Source organism: Canis lupus, chromosome 10 (genome assembly GCF_011100685.1).
Source record: "Canis lupus familiaris isolate Mischka breed German Shepherd chromosome 10, alternate assembly UU_Cfam_GSD_1.0, whole genome shotgun sequence".
Classification (NCBI taxonomy): Eukaryota; Metazoa; Chordata; class Mammalia; order Carnivora; family Canidae; genus Canis; species Canis lupus.
In genome coordinates, this window is record NC_049231.1 from 30922503 (window position 1) to 30937232 (window position 14730).

Below are 14730 nucleotides of genomic sequence, written 5' to 3' on the forward strand. Positions count from 1 at the left end.
AGATTGGTGGAGAAGCCACCCATGGGGAGGAACATCGGAATGCAGAAAAAGGAAGCTGGTTGGAAAAAGTATGCTGAGCAAAATACGGTGTCAAGATGGGTTGCTTGGTTGGTGATTTCTTTCAGTCAACAGATATTTATTGAGTAATTCCTATGTGCCTGATTCTGTGCTAGGAACTGAAGAAACATTTGTGGATAAAGCGTAACTTCTCCTGTGAGGAGCCTCAGACTGGTGATAAGAATGACTTCTAACACTTTGTAGGAAGTACAAGATTGAGGGTGTTTAAAGTTCATGGGGATCAAGGGAAGGAGTGGCTGGTTTTATGAAAAGAGAGAGCAGTATTGACTTTACAGAATAGTGGATTAAAAGGATGTTTTCACACAAGGGACTACAGGAGCAAGGGTTCGGAGGCATAAAATGAATGGTGGATTTGTAGTCGATAAGCAGGGCCTGGTCTGAATTTGAGCTCTGCTGCTGGCTAGCTGGGGGACGTGGCATATCACCGAGCCTTTGCATGAGTCAGTTTCCTCATCTGTCAATTGGGCATAAAGACTACACATCTCAAGGGGTCTTGGGAAGATTCTTCTCTACTTCATGCAAGACACAGCATGCTTGGCCCGTGGTGAGCCCTCCTGCAGCAGTAAGCCCCGAGATATGCCCGGTTCCGTGGATGTGCCCTGTGGAAGCAGGACCTGAGACTGGAAATGTCACATAAGGCCTGCTGGGTCAGAATATCACACGTCCTGATTTTACCTCTGCAGACATTAACTGACACCTTATTGGAGCCTTGTCTCCCCTTGAGGTACCAAACCATCTTACCCTATAAAATATGGCCACCTGTTGATGACCCTGGGTGGCAAGGAATTGCCTATTCATTTTCCTTCTCGCCTGGAGGTGATAGGTGATGGCGTGGCATAGCCTTGGAGACATAAATGAGATGGCGACAAGCTCGGCTCAGCATCTGGTTGGATCTGGGACCTGGTTCTGGCTCCATCGCTTGTCAAGTGCGTGACCTTAGGCAGTCTCATGTCCTCCCTCCTGGGTGGAGTTTCTGCACCTGTGGCATTTTGTCTAACTTGTATTTACATATTGAGTGAAACTTTGATCTCAAGAACTAGGATGAAAACGCCTTTGAAAGAGGGAACTGCCTTGTGGTGGGGAAAGTCCTTGATAGGCTACAATAGTATCATCCAGTAGAAATAGAGACCACAGGGGCACCTGGGTGGCTCAGTGGTTGTGTCTGCCTTTGGCTCACATCATGGTCCCGGGGTCCTGGGATCGAGTCCCTCGTCTTCCTCTGCCTATGTCTCTGCCTCTCTCTGTGTCTCTCATGAATAAATAAAATTCTTTAAAAAAAAAAAAAGAAAGAAATAGAAACCACATATGTGATTTAAAGCTTTCCAGTAGCCGCGATAATAAAAAATTAAAAGGTAAAAAGAAATAGGTGAAACAAATTGTAGTCATCGGTTGTATTTAGGTCAGTATAACTGAAGTGCAAATGCAAGTTATTGTGCGATGTTACCTTCTTTATTTCACACTAACTCTGTGAAACCTGGTGCCTGGCTTTCAGTTAGAGCGTGGCTGGGTCCAGACCTGCCCAGGGCTAGTGTGGCTCAGGGCTCTGGCCGCGGAGTCCTGGGAGGAGCCAGAGCCACAATGCAGTGGCTCTTCCTCCCTCTCTCCATCTGTGTCTCTCTCTGCATCTCTCTCTTTCTCTCTATGCTTCCCCTCCCGGAGACGGACTAGAAGATAAATGAGCAGTGGAGACCACAGTGGATGCTTTGTGTGATAGGATTTTTGTGGAAAATGAGGACTGGGATAAGTTTCACGGAAGGACACAGAGAAAGGCAGTGCACCAGGAGTGTGCAGAAAGCACGCACATCACAGCAGTAGCAGCTCTGTGTCAAGCACTGTTCTAAGCATCTCACTGGCTCCTCTCATTCAATCCTCACGGGACCCTAATCATTTCTCCTATTTTGAGAATGGGAGAATTGACACAGAGAACTTAAGAAACCTACCCAGAGTCACACAGCTGAGGTTTGAACTCAGATGAGCTGTCTCTGGAGCCCTGCTTGTGCTAGTTAATTCAAAAAAAAATCTTGGAGGGAGCGTCTGGGTGGCTCAGTTGGTTAAGTGTCTGACTCTTGATTGCAGCTCAGGTCATGACCTCAGGGTTGGGAGATCGAGCCCTGTGTTGGCCTCAGGGATTGTGTAAAATCTTCCCCCTCCCCCTGCTTTATCCCCTTCTCTCTCAAAAAAAAAAAAAAAAAATCTTGGAGGAACTCAATCTTACAGAAGACTTTGGGCTTCCCTTTGGACTGAGTAGTTTACACCAGAGGTTTAGGGGCAGGAAGGCCCTGAGGATCATCTGGATGAGCCTGAACTTTGCAAGAGTGTTAAGTTTACACCACATGTCAAGTGTGCTGCCCCGAGCACCGTTACTATACACAACAGGGCTTCAGTAAATGCTGCTCCTTCCTTTCTTCCCTCAGCCCCCCAAGATAAGCCTGTTTAAAGAAGGGGCTTTCTACATTTTGCTCACACTAGACCCAAGCCTGGTGCATAGCAGCTGCGTGGTAAATATCTGTGGAAGTCAGTGGGGATGCGTTGGCATCACCAGGTATGATGATCGTTGAGCCCACCAAGAGCTTGCAGGGGCAGCTGTGCCATGACATATGGGATGGCCTCATAAATACAGCCCTGGGTGAAGAGGGCTCATGTGAAAAGATGACCAGCCTGTTATATCTAGAGTTCTCACTTCCAGCTGAGGACAAAGGCCAGTTTATGCATCTCATGCCAAAACTTATATATAGAATATAGCATATTCTATAAGCAGCAAAGTTCAGAAAACAAAGTGTTTAGCTTGATATACTTTTTACAAGGGGAGTCCCCCTGTATAACCAGTTCCCAGATCGAGAAATAGGACATTACCAGTACCCCAAAGACCGCCCCGCCCTAGAATGTCTGCTCTCCTAATGTCTGACTTCATGGACTACCTTTGTGTGCCCATGCTTTTGAGAAATCCTGATGACCAGAGGTGTGCAGGGTCAGTTTGTTTCTGTCTTGCAACTCTGATCTTCTCCAGGGTTGGAGTTCTAACCTGGTTCTTGTGTCTATTGCATGGATGAGACACTGAGGCTCACAGAGGTCATCTAGTTCTCATGGTTGAGCATAGATCAGCGACTCAGACTCAGACCTGTAGTGCTCCAAAGCTTGTGTTCTTGACCATCCCATATCCATAGGTTTCCTTCTATGACATTTTGTCTAAGATCCCAAGGTTGGGATGTTCGGGTTGAGATTTCTGGACTGAGCAATATCTGGGGTGCCTGCTGTGATGCTGCAGAGGAGAGACCAGCCGTCCCGGCTCAGAGCCTGGGATGCTGGATTTATCCCAGAGGCCACACCTTCCAGGGTGCCTTGGCTGGCAGAGTCCATTCTGGGTGGGGTGGCAGGGTGCTTCAGAATGTGGGGCAGAGGAGTTCCTCATTGCCCCGTGCTTCCCACGCCTGCTTATTGCTGACAAGCATGCTCAGGCTCTGTTGGGGGAAGCGTTTAATTAAAGTCAAATGGCTCACTCCCACCTAAGTCCAAGGGCTCTGTGCCACCAGGTACACTGGTCTCCTGCTCTGGGAGCATGGGCTTTGGAAGCATGGTGAAGGCTGCTTGGGGGAGGAAGCTGGAGTGGCAGGCTGGGGAGGGCAGCCCCTGCCTGGCCTGGAGGCCCCTTAGATGGTTGGAAGTGGGCACACGTATTTCAGGCTGGGGAGCATTGCTCTCTCTGTGGCACTGCCCTCTGCCCCCACCGTTCTCCAGCAAGAGGGACAGGTGGTAGCTGTCATTCTGCAGTTGGCCCTGGCCACAGAGAGATTTGCCAACAGTTCTGGAATGGAGATACCCCCCCAGCCTGTTTGGCCCAGAGAATGCAGCTTGACCCATAAAACTTCAAGCAGGCAGTCCCCTCGGCCTGGCTTTCTCTCCGCTCTGATGGGAGTGGATAGCAGGCAGAAATAGAAGCCATTACGCTAGGCTCGGTGCCCCTCGGACTGAAATTTAATTCAAAAAGGCAAAATAAAATCATCCCTCTGAGGCAATAGTTCTTATAAAAATAAAGCCAATATTATTATAATAATCCTAGTGAGTGAGTTGCCGAATGGTTTACTCTTTGCTGGCTACTGGGCTTAACGTCCGTGATTGAATGGCATAGCTCTGGAGCCAGGCTGTCTGGGGCTGAATTCTGTATCCTCTACTTAGCTGTGTGACCTTGGGGGAGTTACTTGACCTCTCTGTCCATCAGTCAAATGGAGATCTCAATGGTCTGTACTTGTCAGAGTTGTTGTGTTAATGAATTGATTCATGTAAAGCACTTAGATTACTGCCTGACCTGCTAAAGGCTCAATGGACTTCCATGTGGTGATGATGATGGGGATGATGAAGATGTGCATAGAGTTAGTTCTAGTCTCCGGGCAGTCTGGTGTGCTAGATAGCTTAGTATTCCTAGTTTACTGACAGAGAAACTGAGGCACTGCAAGCTGCCAAGGTGGAATGTGAACCCAGAGCATCCCACTGCAGGCTGTCCAGCTAATGGGGTTATTTAATCCCTGAAAAATTAAATATATTTCACAATCCCCCCCATAACTAATGTCTGTTGAGTGAATCACCCCATTTCAGCTGCTACGTTTCCGTTGCCTTAGTGTGTGGGTTGTGTCTTGAGACCTTTGTGGAAGAGCTCTGAGGTCCGGTGAGACTAGAGCCCTGCGGGTGAGATGTGCTTGTGAGACGGGGATGCCTCGGCGTGTGAAGACAGTGGCAGTGGGGTCTTAGCAGTGAAGGCCCACCGTCCCATCTGTGCCTGTGCGGGGCGTCACTCTGGCTGGCTGGACCCTTCTGGCCTTCAGTCCCTCGTAGGACTCATCCTCGGGATCTGTACCAGCTCTAGCCAGGTTTGACAGGCATGGGAAAGCACTGGGCAGTCTGGGGAAAGAAGGAACCGTTTTCTCACGGAAGTTCCCTGAGTGGAGGCAGGAAACCAGGAGCAGAGGGGAGGCAGGAGGGAGGGAGAGGGAGAGAAAAATGCAGTAGGGGTGCAAGATGAGAGGCTCAGGAGGAGGGAAGTGAAATCGGTGAGTATTTGGGTTTTTATGGCTTGAGAAGGGCAGGGCAAGCCTAGGGTGGGAGGCAGATCTGGGCCTGGTGGGGAGCGGACGGACCGGGTGCAGGGATGTGAGGTGCTGGCAGGGGGCCGCAGGCATGGGAGGGTGGAGAGGGGCCCAGAAAGAGAAGGGATCCTGAGTAGAGTACAGGTGGGGTGCGGGTGGCCATGGGGCCGGAGTCTGCTCTTGGGCTGGGCCCTGTGGGTCGCCACCTGCTGCAGAGTTTCTGAGGAGGGCTGCCCCGCCCCCACCGCCCTGGGGGTGAGGTGGGGGGGTGTACCCGGGCGTCCGTGCAGGGCAGGAGCAGGCGGGCAGCACCCCACACCCTTCAGAAGAGGCTACACAGATAAACACGGTGTGTCTCATGAGTCCAGGAACAGCTTGAGCTAATCGAGGCGTGCCTCTGCCGTGTGCCGCTCATGCCAGGGGGGTTAAAAAAAGACAGACTCACGCCGATCCCAGCAAGGGCTTTTTGTGGCGGTGCAGAAATAATAAACCCAAACCCAGAGGCGAGCCGTTCCGGGAGCGAGGCGGGCGCCGGCGCGGGGGAGATCCTGCCAGCTTCTGCGGCCCCGGGGGCCGAGCCGTCGCAGGCGGCCCCTGTCTTCCAGGGCAGAGGTGAGAGGGCACGCTTCCCGGCGGGGCGATCCGAGTTTAGTGTTGGTCTGCCCGGCGAGGTCAGTTCCGTGCCCCCCCCCCGAGGCTCTGCCTTCGAGCCAGCGTGAGCCGGCCCGCCTCGCCCGGTGCCCGGTCCTGGCAGCCCAGGAGAACTTGTTCAGGTCCAGAGACGTAAATGGCTCGTCCCGGGCTCATACGCAGCCCTGGTGGCGGCGATGGCCACGCCAAAGGACTAGCGTAGCTGCTAGCTGTGTGCCTGGGCGCCGTGGCACGTTCTTTGGCAGTGAGGACGGTGTTCCTGACGGTCATGGGTGGCATTGACCCTGTGTTGACTCCATGCCTCACCTTCCTCTTTGAAATGGGATAGCTTCGTGGGGTTGTGCTGGGGTTAGGGTCTTCGCGGGGATCCCACAGGTTCATGAGTGTAAGGCATTTAGTGCCATGTTGGTATTCGTTACCAGTATTAGGTGCTATTGATTAAGCCACTGGAAGGGCACTTGACCTGAGAGCCACTGTTTGCCCTTTATAAAGGGGCGAGTCTGAACCTGCATTCTTTCTGCCAAGCCACATGCTGCATGATGACCTGCCAGCTTGCGGTGTGGAGAGACCCTGCAGTGGGTGAGTGACTGGCCAAAAGTTTGGTGACAGGACACATCTCTGTTGTAGATTCTTTTTCCTTGGCTCCCAGGACGCCCCCCGCCCCTGGCTCTCTCCCTCTCTCTCCCCTTTTCCTAGTTTCCACATCCGTTGATAAAGAATACAGTAGCCTGTTTCTCTGTGAACACGTGAGGGGTAGTTTAGCTGAATTAACACTGGCAGCCATCACTGGTTGTCTGTTAACTTTAGGTTCGCAGGGCTCTGACTCCGTCCCCAAAACTTTTTTTTCCAAAAGTAAACAATCCACTCTCTTCCCTCCACTGGGGATTAGGGATTGTGGAAATTGAACGTTGCTAAATGTGCACCAGGGTGGCTCATGCAGTGAGAAAAATCTGTTTCTGGGAAAAGTTGCAGAGAGAGAAAAAGGGGAGGGAAGAGGAAAGGAAGAGGTATGTTTGCACAGGGAGGCAAGCTGTTTGGGTGGGCCTTGAAACAAGCAGTACGCTGAAACTGAAGATTCAGTTCAGATGCCACCTGTCCCAGAGCCGGTGCTGTGCACTCGGGCAGATTTAGGAACCTCTGCCCTGTCCTCCAGTAGCACCTGTGCTCTGACTTCCCTCTTGGCGCTTGCCAGGATTTATGGCTGTTTGACCACTGCCGTGTCCTTGCTGGGCTGGAGCTGTGACTTTTGTATTCCCCTTACCTGACACCATGCTGGCACATAGTAGGTGCCCAGTAAACGTTTATGGAAACGACTTAGTGTAAAAGCTTGGCAAGTGAGGAGCTTTAGTTCACTCTGCCCACTTAGTCCTGGAGGTACCCTAATTGCTTCTTTCCTGTTTTCTGTTGCCCATATGGACCTGGGTCAGTTTTAACTGCTAAAATGAACTAATTTGAATTTAATTTGAATTAATGGGATGTATGTAAGCCACTGCTCATTTAATTAATTTGTTTATGTCATCAAATGAGTACTTTGAAGGCCCCTAAGTGCAGAGCATTCTGTTTGGCCAGTGGAATAACAAAATTGAGATAGATGCCAAGGATGTGGGCTTTGAAGCTGGACCACCTCAATTCATGTCCTGGTTAGACACCCTCTTCTGGCTTCAGGGGGTTATAGTAGGTAAAGAGCCCAGATTTCTGGGTCTGAATTTGAATCCTTACCCCACCACTTATGAGCTGTGTGACCTCAGGCAAATTACTTAACCTTTCTATGCCTCCCTTTCTTCTTTAAAATGGGATGACTTCATGGGGTTGTTGTGGGTTAGGGTCTTTGTGGGGATTACACAAGTTAGTATATGTAAAGCACTTAGTACGTGGTTGGTATTTGTTCCCAGTATTCGTTGCTATTAGTTAAGCTTCCGTACTGTCATGTGTAAATCTTGACTGTTAGTACCTAAGTCTTCATGGAATTGTGCTGAGAAATGTATGGGTTTCCTGTGGCTGCCGTAACAAAATGCCACACACAGGGCAGCTCAAAATAAGAGACATCTGGAAGCTGGAATTCCGAAGTCAAGGTGTATCAGCAGGGCCACACTCCCTCTGAAATCCATTGGATGATCCTTCCTTCCTCCTCGTGGCTTCTCGTGATTGCCAGCAGACCTTGGTGGTCTTGGCTTGTAGACGCCTCGCTCTTGTCCTCTGTATCATATGATGTTTTTTCCATTTGTCTTCACATAGTCCTCTTACAAGGACACCAGTCATACTGGCCTCAAGGACACACCCTATTCCATTATGACCTCATCTTAACTTAATTATATCAACAGTGACTGTTTCCAAATAAGGTTACATATTGAGTTGCTGGGGGTTAGACTTGAGAATATCTTTTTTTAGGAGTACACATTCAACCCATAACAAGGATGGAATGAGAATCCAGAGAAGTGCTGGATGTAGAACCTAGAACAAAACAGTGCCAGCAAGCTTTAGTTGTGCCTGTCATTACTGTTACTCTGTCGTCATCAGCACAACAGCCCTTTGCTGGGTGGCCATGGGAGGTTCTTGGAACATCTTTGAGCCTCATGTTTTAACTGTGTTAGTTAAAATACGAGGTTTCCTGTGTATTATCTGTGAATGGTGTGGCCCATCTTACAGGGCCAGCCAGTGTCTCCGAGGTGGGAGGAAGTAGGACCACTTCCCAGAAGGGACCCTGTCACGATGAAGTGAGGCTGAGTTTGTTGGTGGCCCAGACACACGGTGTTTCCCAGGCTTGCCGTCCTTCCTTTGTGGTGGGTACCTGGTAGCCCACTGAAGACAAAGCCCGTTGTGTACCACTGCACAGACCAGGGAAGGCTCCTCTTCCCTCCCTGTGGGGTCAGGAAGGCTCAGAGGCATGTCCAGACATTAGCCAGCTTGGATTTTCCAGATCCCCGGTTCCTTTTGCAGATAGAATGGGATTTTTTTTTTTTTTTTCTCCACTTGGGAGCCGAACAGATTTGCTACAGAGAAGTCTAGATATCTATGGAAACAGTCCTAATTTTAGCCTTGCCACGCTTAATGCCAACTCGGAGAGTGCTGTCTTGGGTCAGGGCCCAGAGAATGGGGAAGGTAAGCAGGCCTGAAAGGGTCAGAACAAGCGCAGAGTAGCCAGCTGACCGGCCAAAAATGGGAGGGTGCTCAGAAGTCTCAGGGGTCACAGAGGGACTGGCTCCAAGGAGAGAATGGGTCTGGAGAGAGGGGCTTTGAGAGATGCCAGTATCAGAAATTAGTCTTTAGAACCAAGGGATCTCTTTCACCTCCCTGTCTTGTGCTCCCTGTTGAAATTCTGCTCATTTTCAGCCCATGCCAAGACCCTTACTCCACTTGCCCACTTTTGGAATCAGCCTCTAGCTGCCCTGAATTCTACTGCCTTCTTTAATTCTGCTAAAGCACTTCTGGCAGCCAGTTTTGTTTTAAGGTTAGTCTGCATACCCCGCCAGCCTCTGTTTGTTTTTTCGCCCCTCGAGGTCAGCTGTAGTCACTGTCATGTCCGTGTGCTGAGCCTGCCATGGGGTGGACCTGCAGAAAACGTGAAACGAGTGGAATTAGACATGACGTGGTCTCCAGTTGGCCACACCAGGGCCGGGGCAGCCTGGAAAAGGGCACTGAGTGAATGAGAATATTTAATAGAGTATACAGAGCCCCCTTAAATGGGAAGAATCCCCATGCATGGGAATGGAAATCACTTGTCATTCCATGAGGGACATGCTGAGGAGCATGACAGGCAAGAGGCCCTGCTTGGGGTGCTGGGTGTGTCCCATGATGGGGTGAGGGCAGAAATGGACAGACATCATTTTAGGCCACGTAGGGGACATTGCTTCCCTGCGTCAGCCCCGTCCACCCAGCTAGCTCAACTCCTGGCAGAAATCATTGTAGAATATCAAACACAGCCGACCCTCAGACATCAGACCTATAATGAGCAAACGTCCGTTGTAACGGTTTGGAAGTAAGGCTTAGGCACATGGAAGAAGTCCCTGATGTGAATTCTTGTACTGCATTTCCAGAAACCTTGTGTTCTTTTCATCAAGATGAAAAGCAACACGATTGTGGTAAAACAGGGAAGGTCATGTGCAAGAGATTGCACGGATCCAGTTCACCTTCCCCTTAAGGAGGTGGGTGAGGCACAGGTTGGCATGCTGACCCGGATGGTGTCAGCACGAGCGGCTTAGACCACATCTCTCATTGTCTCCCCATCTTGATGTGCTAGACAGAATGTAAACCAGGTCCTACTGAATACTTGGGCACTTTATTTAAATGATCTCATTTAATCCCACTAACAACATCGTGTAGCAAGCAGTGTTTCTCTTCACTGTGCAACCAACGGGAGGCTGAGACCTAAGGATTTGAAGTAACTTGCTGAGGCCCGCCTCACCAGTAAGACAGCCAATGATTCAACATAGCCCCCTTCCGTGACGTTTAGCTGTGTCAGGGAGCTGCAAACCTACCAAAATGAGCTTTTCAGGCAGAGAGGTATGGTGCCATTTGCCACCTCTTGGGAAAGCTCTGCCTAGTGAGTAATAGAATTGGGGCCAGCGTGCAAGTTGGACTGGCCTGCAGGCGAGTCTGAGGGCTGGGCAGGCATTTGCTGGGCAATGGGATCCCTACCTCTTGGGTGGCTGCTTGTCCGGCACCAGTTAAAGGCTGTTTTGCCGGGTGGGAGACGTGGGTGCAGGCTCCCTGATTGGTTCATCCCCTCTCCACCCTGGTACTGCAGAGAGGAGTGAGCCGCCCCAGCTGGCAGGGTGAGTCAGAGCGGAGCCCAGAATAGAAGCCAGAGGGCACGTATGTGAAGGCCATCTCTATCCCAGTCATTTGGGTTTTAAAATTCCCGTTAAAGATGATTAAGCTTTTATGCATCACAGTTTGCACACTGCTGTGGGATCATTTATTAGTGTTGCCTGGCAACAGCTCTCTGAGTTAGCCACACCCTCTGGAGGGTAATTAACTGGGTCACCCAGGGCCCAGCTCAGTATTTATGCATTTTTTTTAAAAAAAGATTTATTTATTTATTTGAGAGCGAGAGCGCGCGCGGACACACACATGCACACGTGGGGGCAGAGGGAGAGAGAATCCCAAGCAGACCCTGTGTGGAACATGGAGCTTAATGCAGGGCTCCATCTCATGACCCTGAGATCTCCACCTGAGCCAAAACCAAGAGTCAGATGCCCAACTGACTACGCCATCCAGGTGCCCCTTACTTGTGCGTTATTGAGCCTTCTCCTAACTCCCTTCATGCATGCATCCTTCCTTCCATTCATCCGTCCAAAGAGCACTTTTCTTAGGCACCTCTTTGGGGTTAGCTTTATATTTGGCAGCATTCTCTCTTCATTGCCAGGAATCATTGTGCTAAACTGGAAATGTTGGTCTTCCTGTTTGTATCGGCACAGTAGCGCCCCCATTTGTTGAGACCCTAAGCTCCAGGAGGGCAGGGACTTTGCTCATTTCTACGCCTCTCATGCCTGGAAGAATGCCCAGCACATAGGACCTGCTCTGTGAACATTTGTTGAAAAACAGAGTGAATGAAATGAGTGTCTGCTATGTGTTTGGCCCTGTGGGAGGTCCTTTACAGATTTTTTCTTCCTTTTTGATTCTCTCAGTAAACCATCTTGCACCATGCCTGTGGCTGCCGCTGTTGTAGGGTGCTAGCTGGCGAGCGCTTACTTTTATCGTAAGCCTTACTATCAGCACTTGCATAGCAGACAATCATCCCTGAAGAATGCCGCTGCTGTTATGCCCATTTTACAGATGAGGAAGTGATGCAGAGGTTAAGTTGCCCAAGTTCACACAGACCCTCTCGCTTCAAGCTGTGTTCCTTTTCCTCCTCACCAGGGCTGCCCAGTAGAACTTTGTAGGTGACAAAGTGTTCCGTATCTGTGCCGTCCAACACAGCAGCCACCAGCCGCAGGTAGTTCCTGAGCACTTGACATGTGTTTAGTGTTACTGAGAGACTGAATTTTTAGTTTGATTTAATTTTAATTTCATGCGGCTAGCGACCTCGCACACCGCACAGCACATAGTTCTTTCCTGTCCAATCTGTGCGTATTGTAACAGTTTACCTTAATTGTTTATTACGTGCTGCTGTTTTTTTCAAATGCTTTACAATTGGGAAGTTATTTAAGTTAATCCTCACAACCATAAATGAGCTCTCGGAGGTCAGAGGTCAAGCGCTTCCCCCCACCCCCAGGATTTTTCCGCAAGAAAGTGGTGTAGCTGGATTCTACCCCTGGGAAAAACTGTCTGACGCCAGCCTTTTAAAGGATCTCCCTCTTTGCCTCCTTACTTCCCACATGTCTAGCAATGGATATTGCTGTGAAAAAACGAGGTCTTGTTGTTCTATGTGTTTTTTTTTCCTCCGAGGTTTATTTTTTTATTTTTTTATTTTTTTAAAGATTTTATTTATTTATTGAGAGACGGGGAGGGGGGGGTCTTACGTGGTTTTTAATCCCAGACACAATGCTGCCCTCTTCCCCAGCTTTGGAAAGGGGTCAGCCCATATGCAGGTGAACTCGCTGTTCCCGCCAAATGACTCATTTAGGTCAAAAACATTTATTTACCTGAAGTGGAGTTGTGTCATTGTCACTCAGAAGAAAAACAAGATGCCAATATTCCTTGCTAGGATGTTCTTTAATGAAAACAAACAGACCAAACCAAACCTACTCCTTGGAGTCCCGGTGATAATATTTCGAGGTCGGGCTTGGAAGGAGAGAAAAAAAATCAAACTGAAATTCTCTGCAGTCCTGCTGGGTGGAGCAAGTGTCTGCGGCCTGTGGGCAGAGTGATGGGACTCTTCTGTTCCTGGCCGCACCTTCCCGTCTTGAGGATGCATGAGAGGGCTCTGGGTCAGGGGCCAGGTGGCAGAGGTCGCTGAATTTTGCTCCCTGGTAGAGGTCGGCATGTTTTGGGATAAAGGTTCATCTGAATGTGTCATGCATGCTGGGCCAGGGCATGCCATCCATGCCTGTGGCTTTTTCAGAAACCGTGAACGGAATTGGAGGCCGGGCCAGGAATTGAGAGCAGAGCTGGGGCACAGGTGATTGGGGAGAGACGGGCCCGAAGGATGAGGCCACATCAGGACCACAGTTCCAGTACAGGCAGTGGTTGTGGAACCCAAGGGGCCACAGGTCAACAGCCCCTTGGGTTCTGAGTTGTGGGACCAGGAGAGAGGTGGCTGCTGGCCTCCAGGGAAAGCCGTGTTTGAGGGCTTCGACTGACCAGTTACATCTGCGTTCATCTTGTTGCTGCCTCAAGGTGGTCACACAACCTCCTTGACCAGCCCTGTCTCTCTGCTTGCCCACCCATCTGTCCATCCACCCAACCAGCATTTGGGTCTCAGCTCTGTCCTGGGAACAATGTGGTGAACAAGGCACCGTCTGTCTCCTCGAGGAGTTCACAGTCCTGTCAGGAGACACGTATTGGAGCCTGGGTTTCTGAAATGAGTAAAGGCAGCGAGGGAAGCTGTGTCCCAAGGCACCTCGCCTGCCCAGCCTTCTCCAGTGACATGAAGCCAGCATTGCTGTCTCTGCTCCTGTCGTCTTTATCGTACACATGCCTACTGTCTCTGTTATGCTTCGGGAAATGTAATTTATGCTCCATGTAGCTCTTGATTGCATCTTTTTTTTTTTTAAGATTTTTTTTTTTTCCATGAGAGAGACAGAGAGAGAGGCAGAGACAACAGGCAGAGGGAGAAGCAGGGTCCCTGAGGGGAGCCTGAAGCGGGACCCGATCCCAAGACCTGGGATCATGACCTGAGCGGAAGGCAGAGATGCTCATCCACTGAGCTACCCAGGCGTCCCACTTGATTACATTTGATTGTAACCCTCCTGGAAATAGGGGCCTCCCTGGGACCCAACTCTGTGGTAGGAGCTGCTGGGGTCTCCAAGATTACTGAACTAGGTTGGAGCCCCTTCATCCTGGAAGCGACCTTCACGGCCCTCAGCGACTTTGTAGGGGCATTCCTAGCTTTCTTCTCTTTGCCTTCCTCAGATAAGGTCCCTCAGGGTGGGCTCTGTCATGAGCTGTTGCCACCTCAGTGGAAGAGAAAAGGGAAGCCTCACCTTTCGCTTAAGACAAGTTTGCTGGAGCTCATCGCCCTCCATGCACGTCCCTGTTACCTGGAAACGCAGGAGGGATGAGTTTTCCTAGATTATCAAATGTGGGATGGTACATACTTTGCATTTAGGTAACACTGGGAGGTAAGCATGCCTGTGCATTTGTTTGATGAGACAAAACGCCAGGTTGCCTTTGGTGTGTTCAGTGAAGGAGCCACACTTTACAGACTTTGGAAAAAAATAAGGCATTGTTACCCTGACCCCGCCTTTTATTCTTAATAAAGTTCACCTGAGCCTAGAAGGAGTCTGAGGCCTGCCCTGGAGTCCTGGAAATGGGGCTGGCATCATCCAGGCGTTGTGAGGCATACCATCACCTGCCTTCCCATTGGGAGGCAGGAGGCCGCCCAGTGCTAGAAGAAGGAGGGCTGCCAGCTTCTTGGGAGTTTCCTTTGTGTCAAGGACTTAATTCATGTTTTTATTCCAAATGTCTCCAGCCCCCAGTGAGCCTGTATTAACCTCCACTCACAATCAAGGGGACTCTGGGAGCCCAGGGAAACCCATTTCAGACTTCTAAGCTTCAGATAATAAATTTGTCTAAAGCACCCCCTCCCCAGGTGTTCCACAGAGTTGACCTCCCCAAGGTTGAGCTGCTGAGGATACCACGTTCCCTGCTGAGGCCTGACATGGAAAGAATCTACGTTCTGGATCACATTCACACCATCTGGGGTAGCTCAGTTGACGTCTGTGCCTCAGTTTTCCCATCTGTAAAATAGGTTATTAATAGGTTATTAATAATAGTAGTAGGCGTTAGATGAAATAATTCAGCCAAAACCTAGCACATCATA

At 50.0% G+C, this 14730-nt stretch overlaps 1 protein-coding gene across 3 annotated transcripts in view; it reads left to right on the plus strand.

Moving 5' to 3' along the window:
• Nucleotides 1-14730, plus strand: part of LARGE1 (LARGE xylosyl- and glucuronyltransferase 1) — a 526275-nt gene that overhangs the window by 35283 nt on the left and 476262 nt on the right. Inside the window, exons 1-2 of one of the 3 annotated variants that reach the window (XM_038550743.1) lie at nucleotides 5606-5768; nucleotides 6300-6386. The exons of 1 other annotated variant lie outside the window; for it this stretch is intronic. In XM_038550743.1, the coding sequence (XP_038406671.1) occupies nucleotides 6337-6386 (50 nt within the window). In that variant the 5' untranslated portion in view covers nucleotides 5606-5768; nucleotides 6300-6336. Of the gene's footprint in view, nucleotides 1-5605; nucleotides 5769-6299; nucleotides 6387-14730 lie in introns of those variants that run through there. One more of the 3 variants, XM_038550744.1, reaches the window with a different exon arrangement.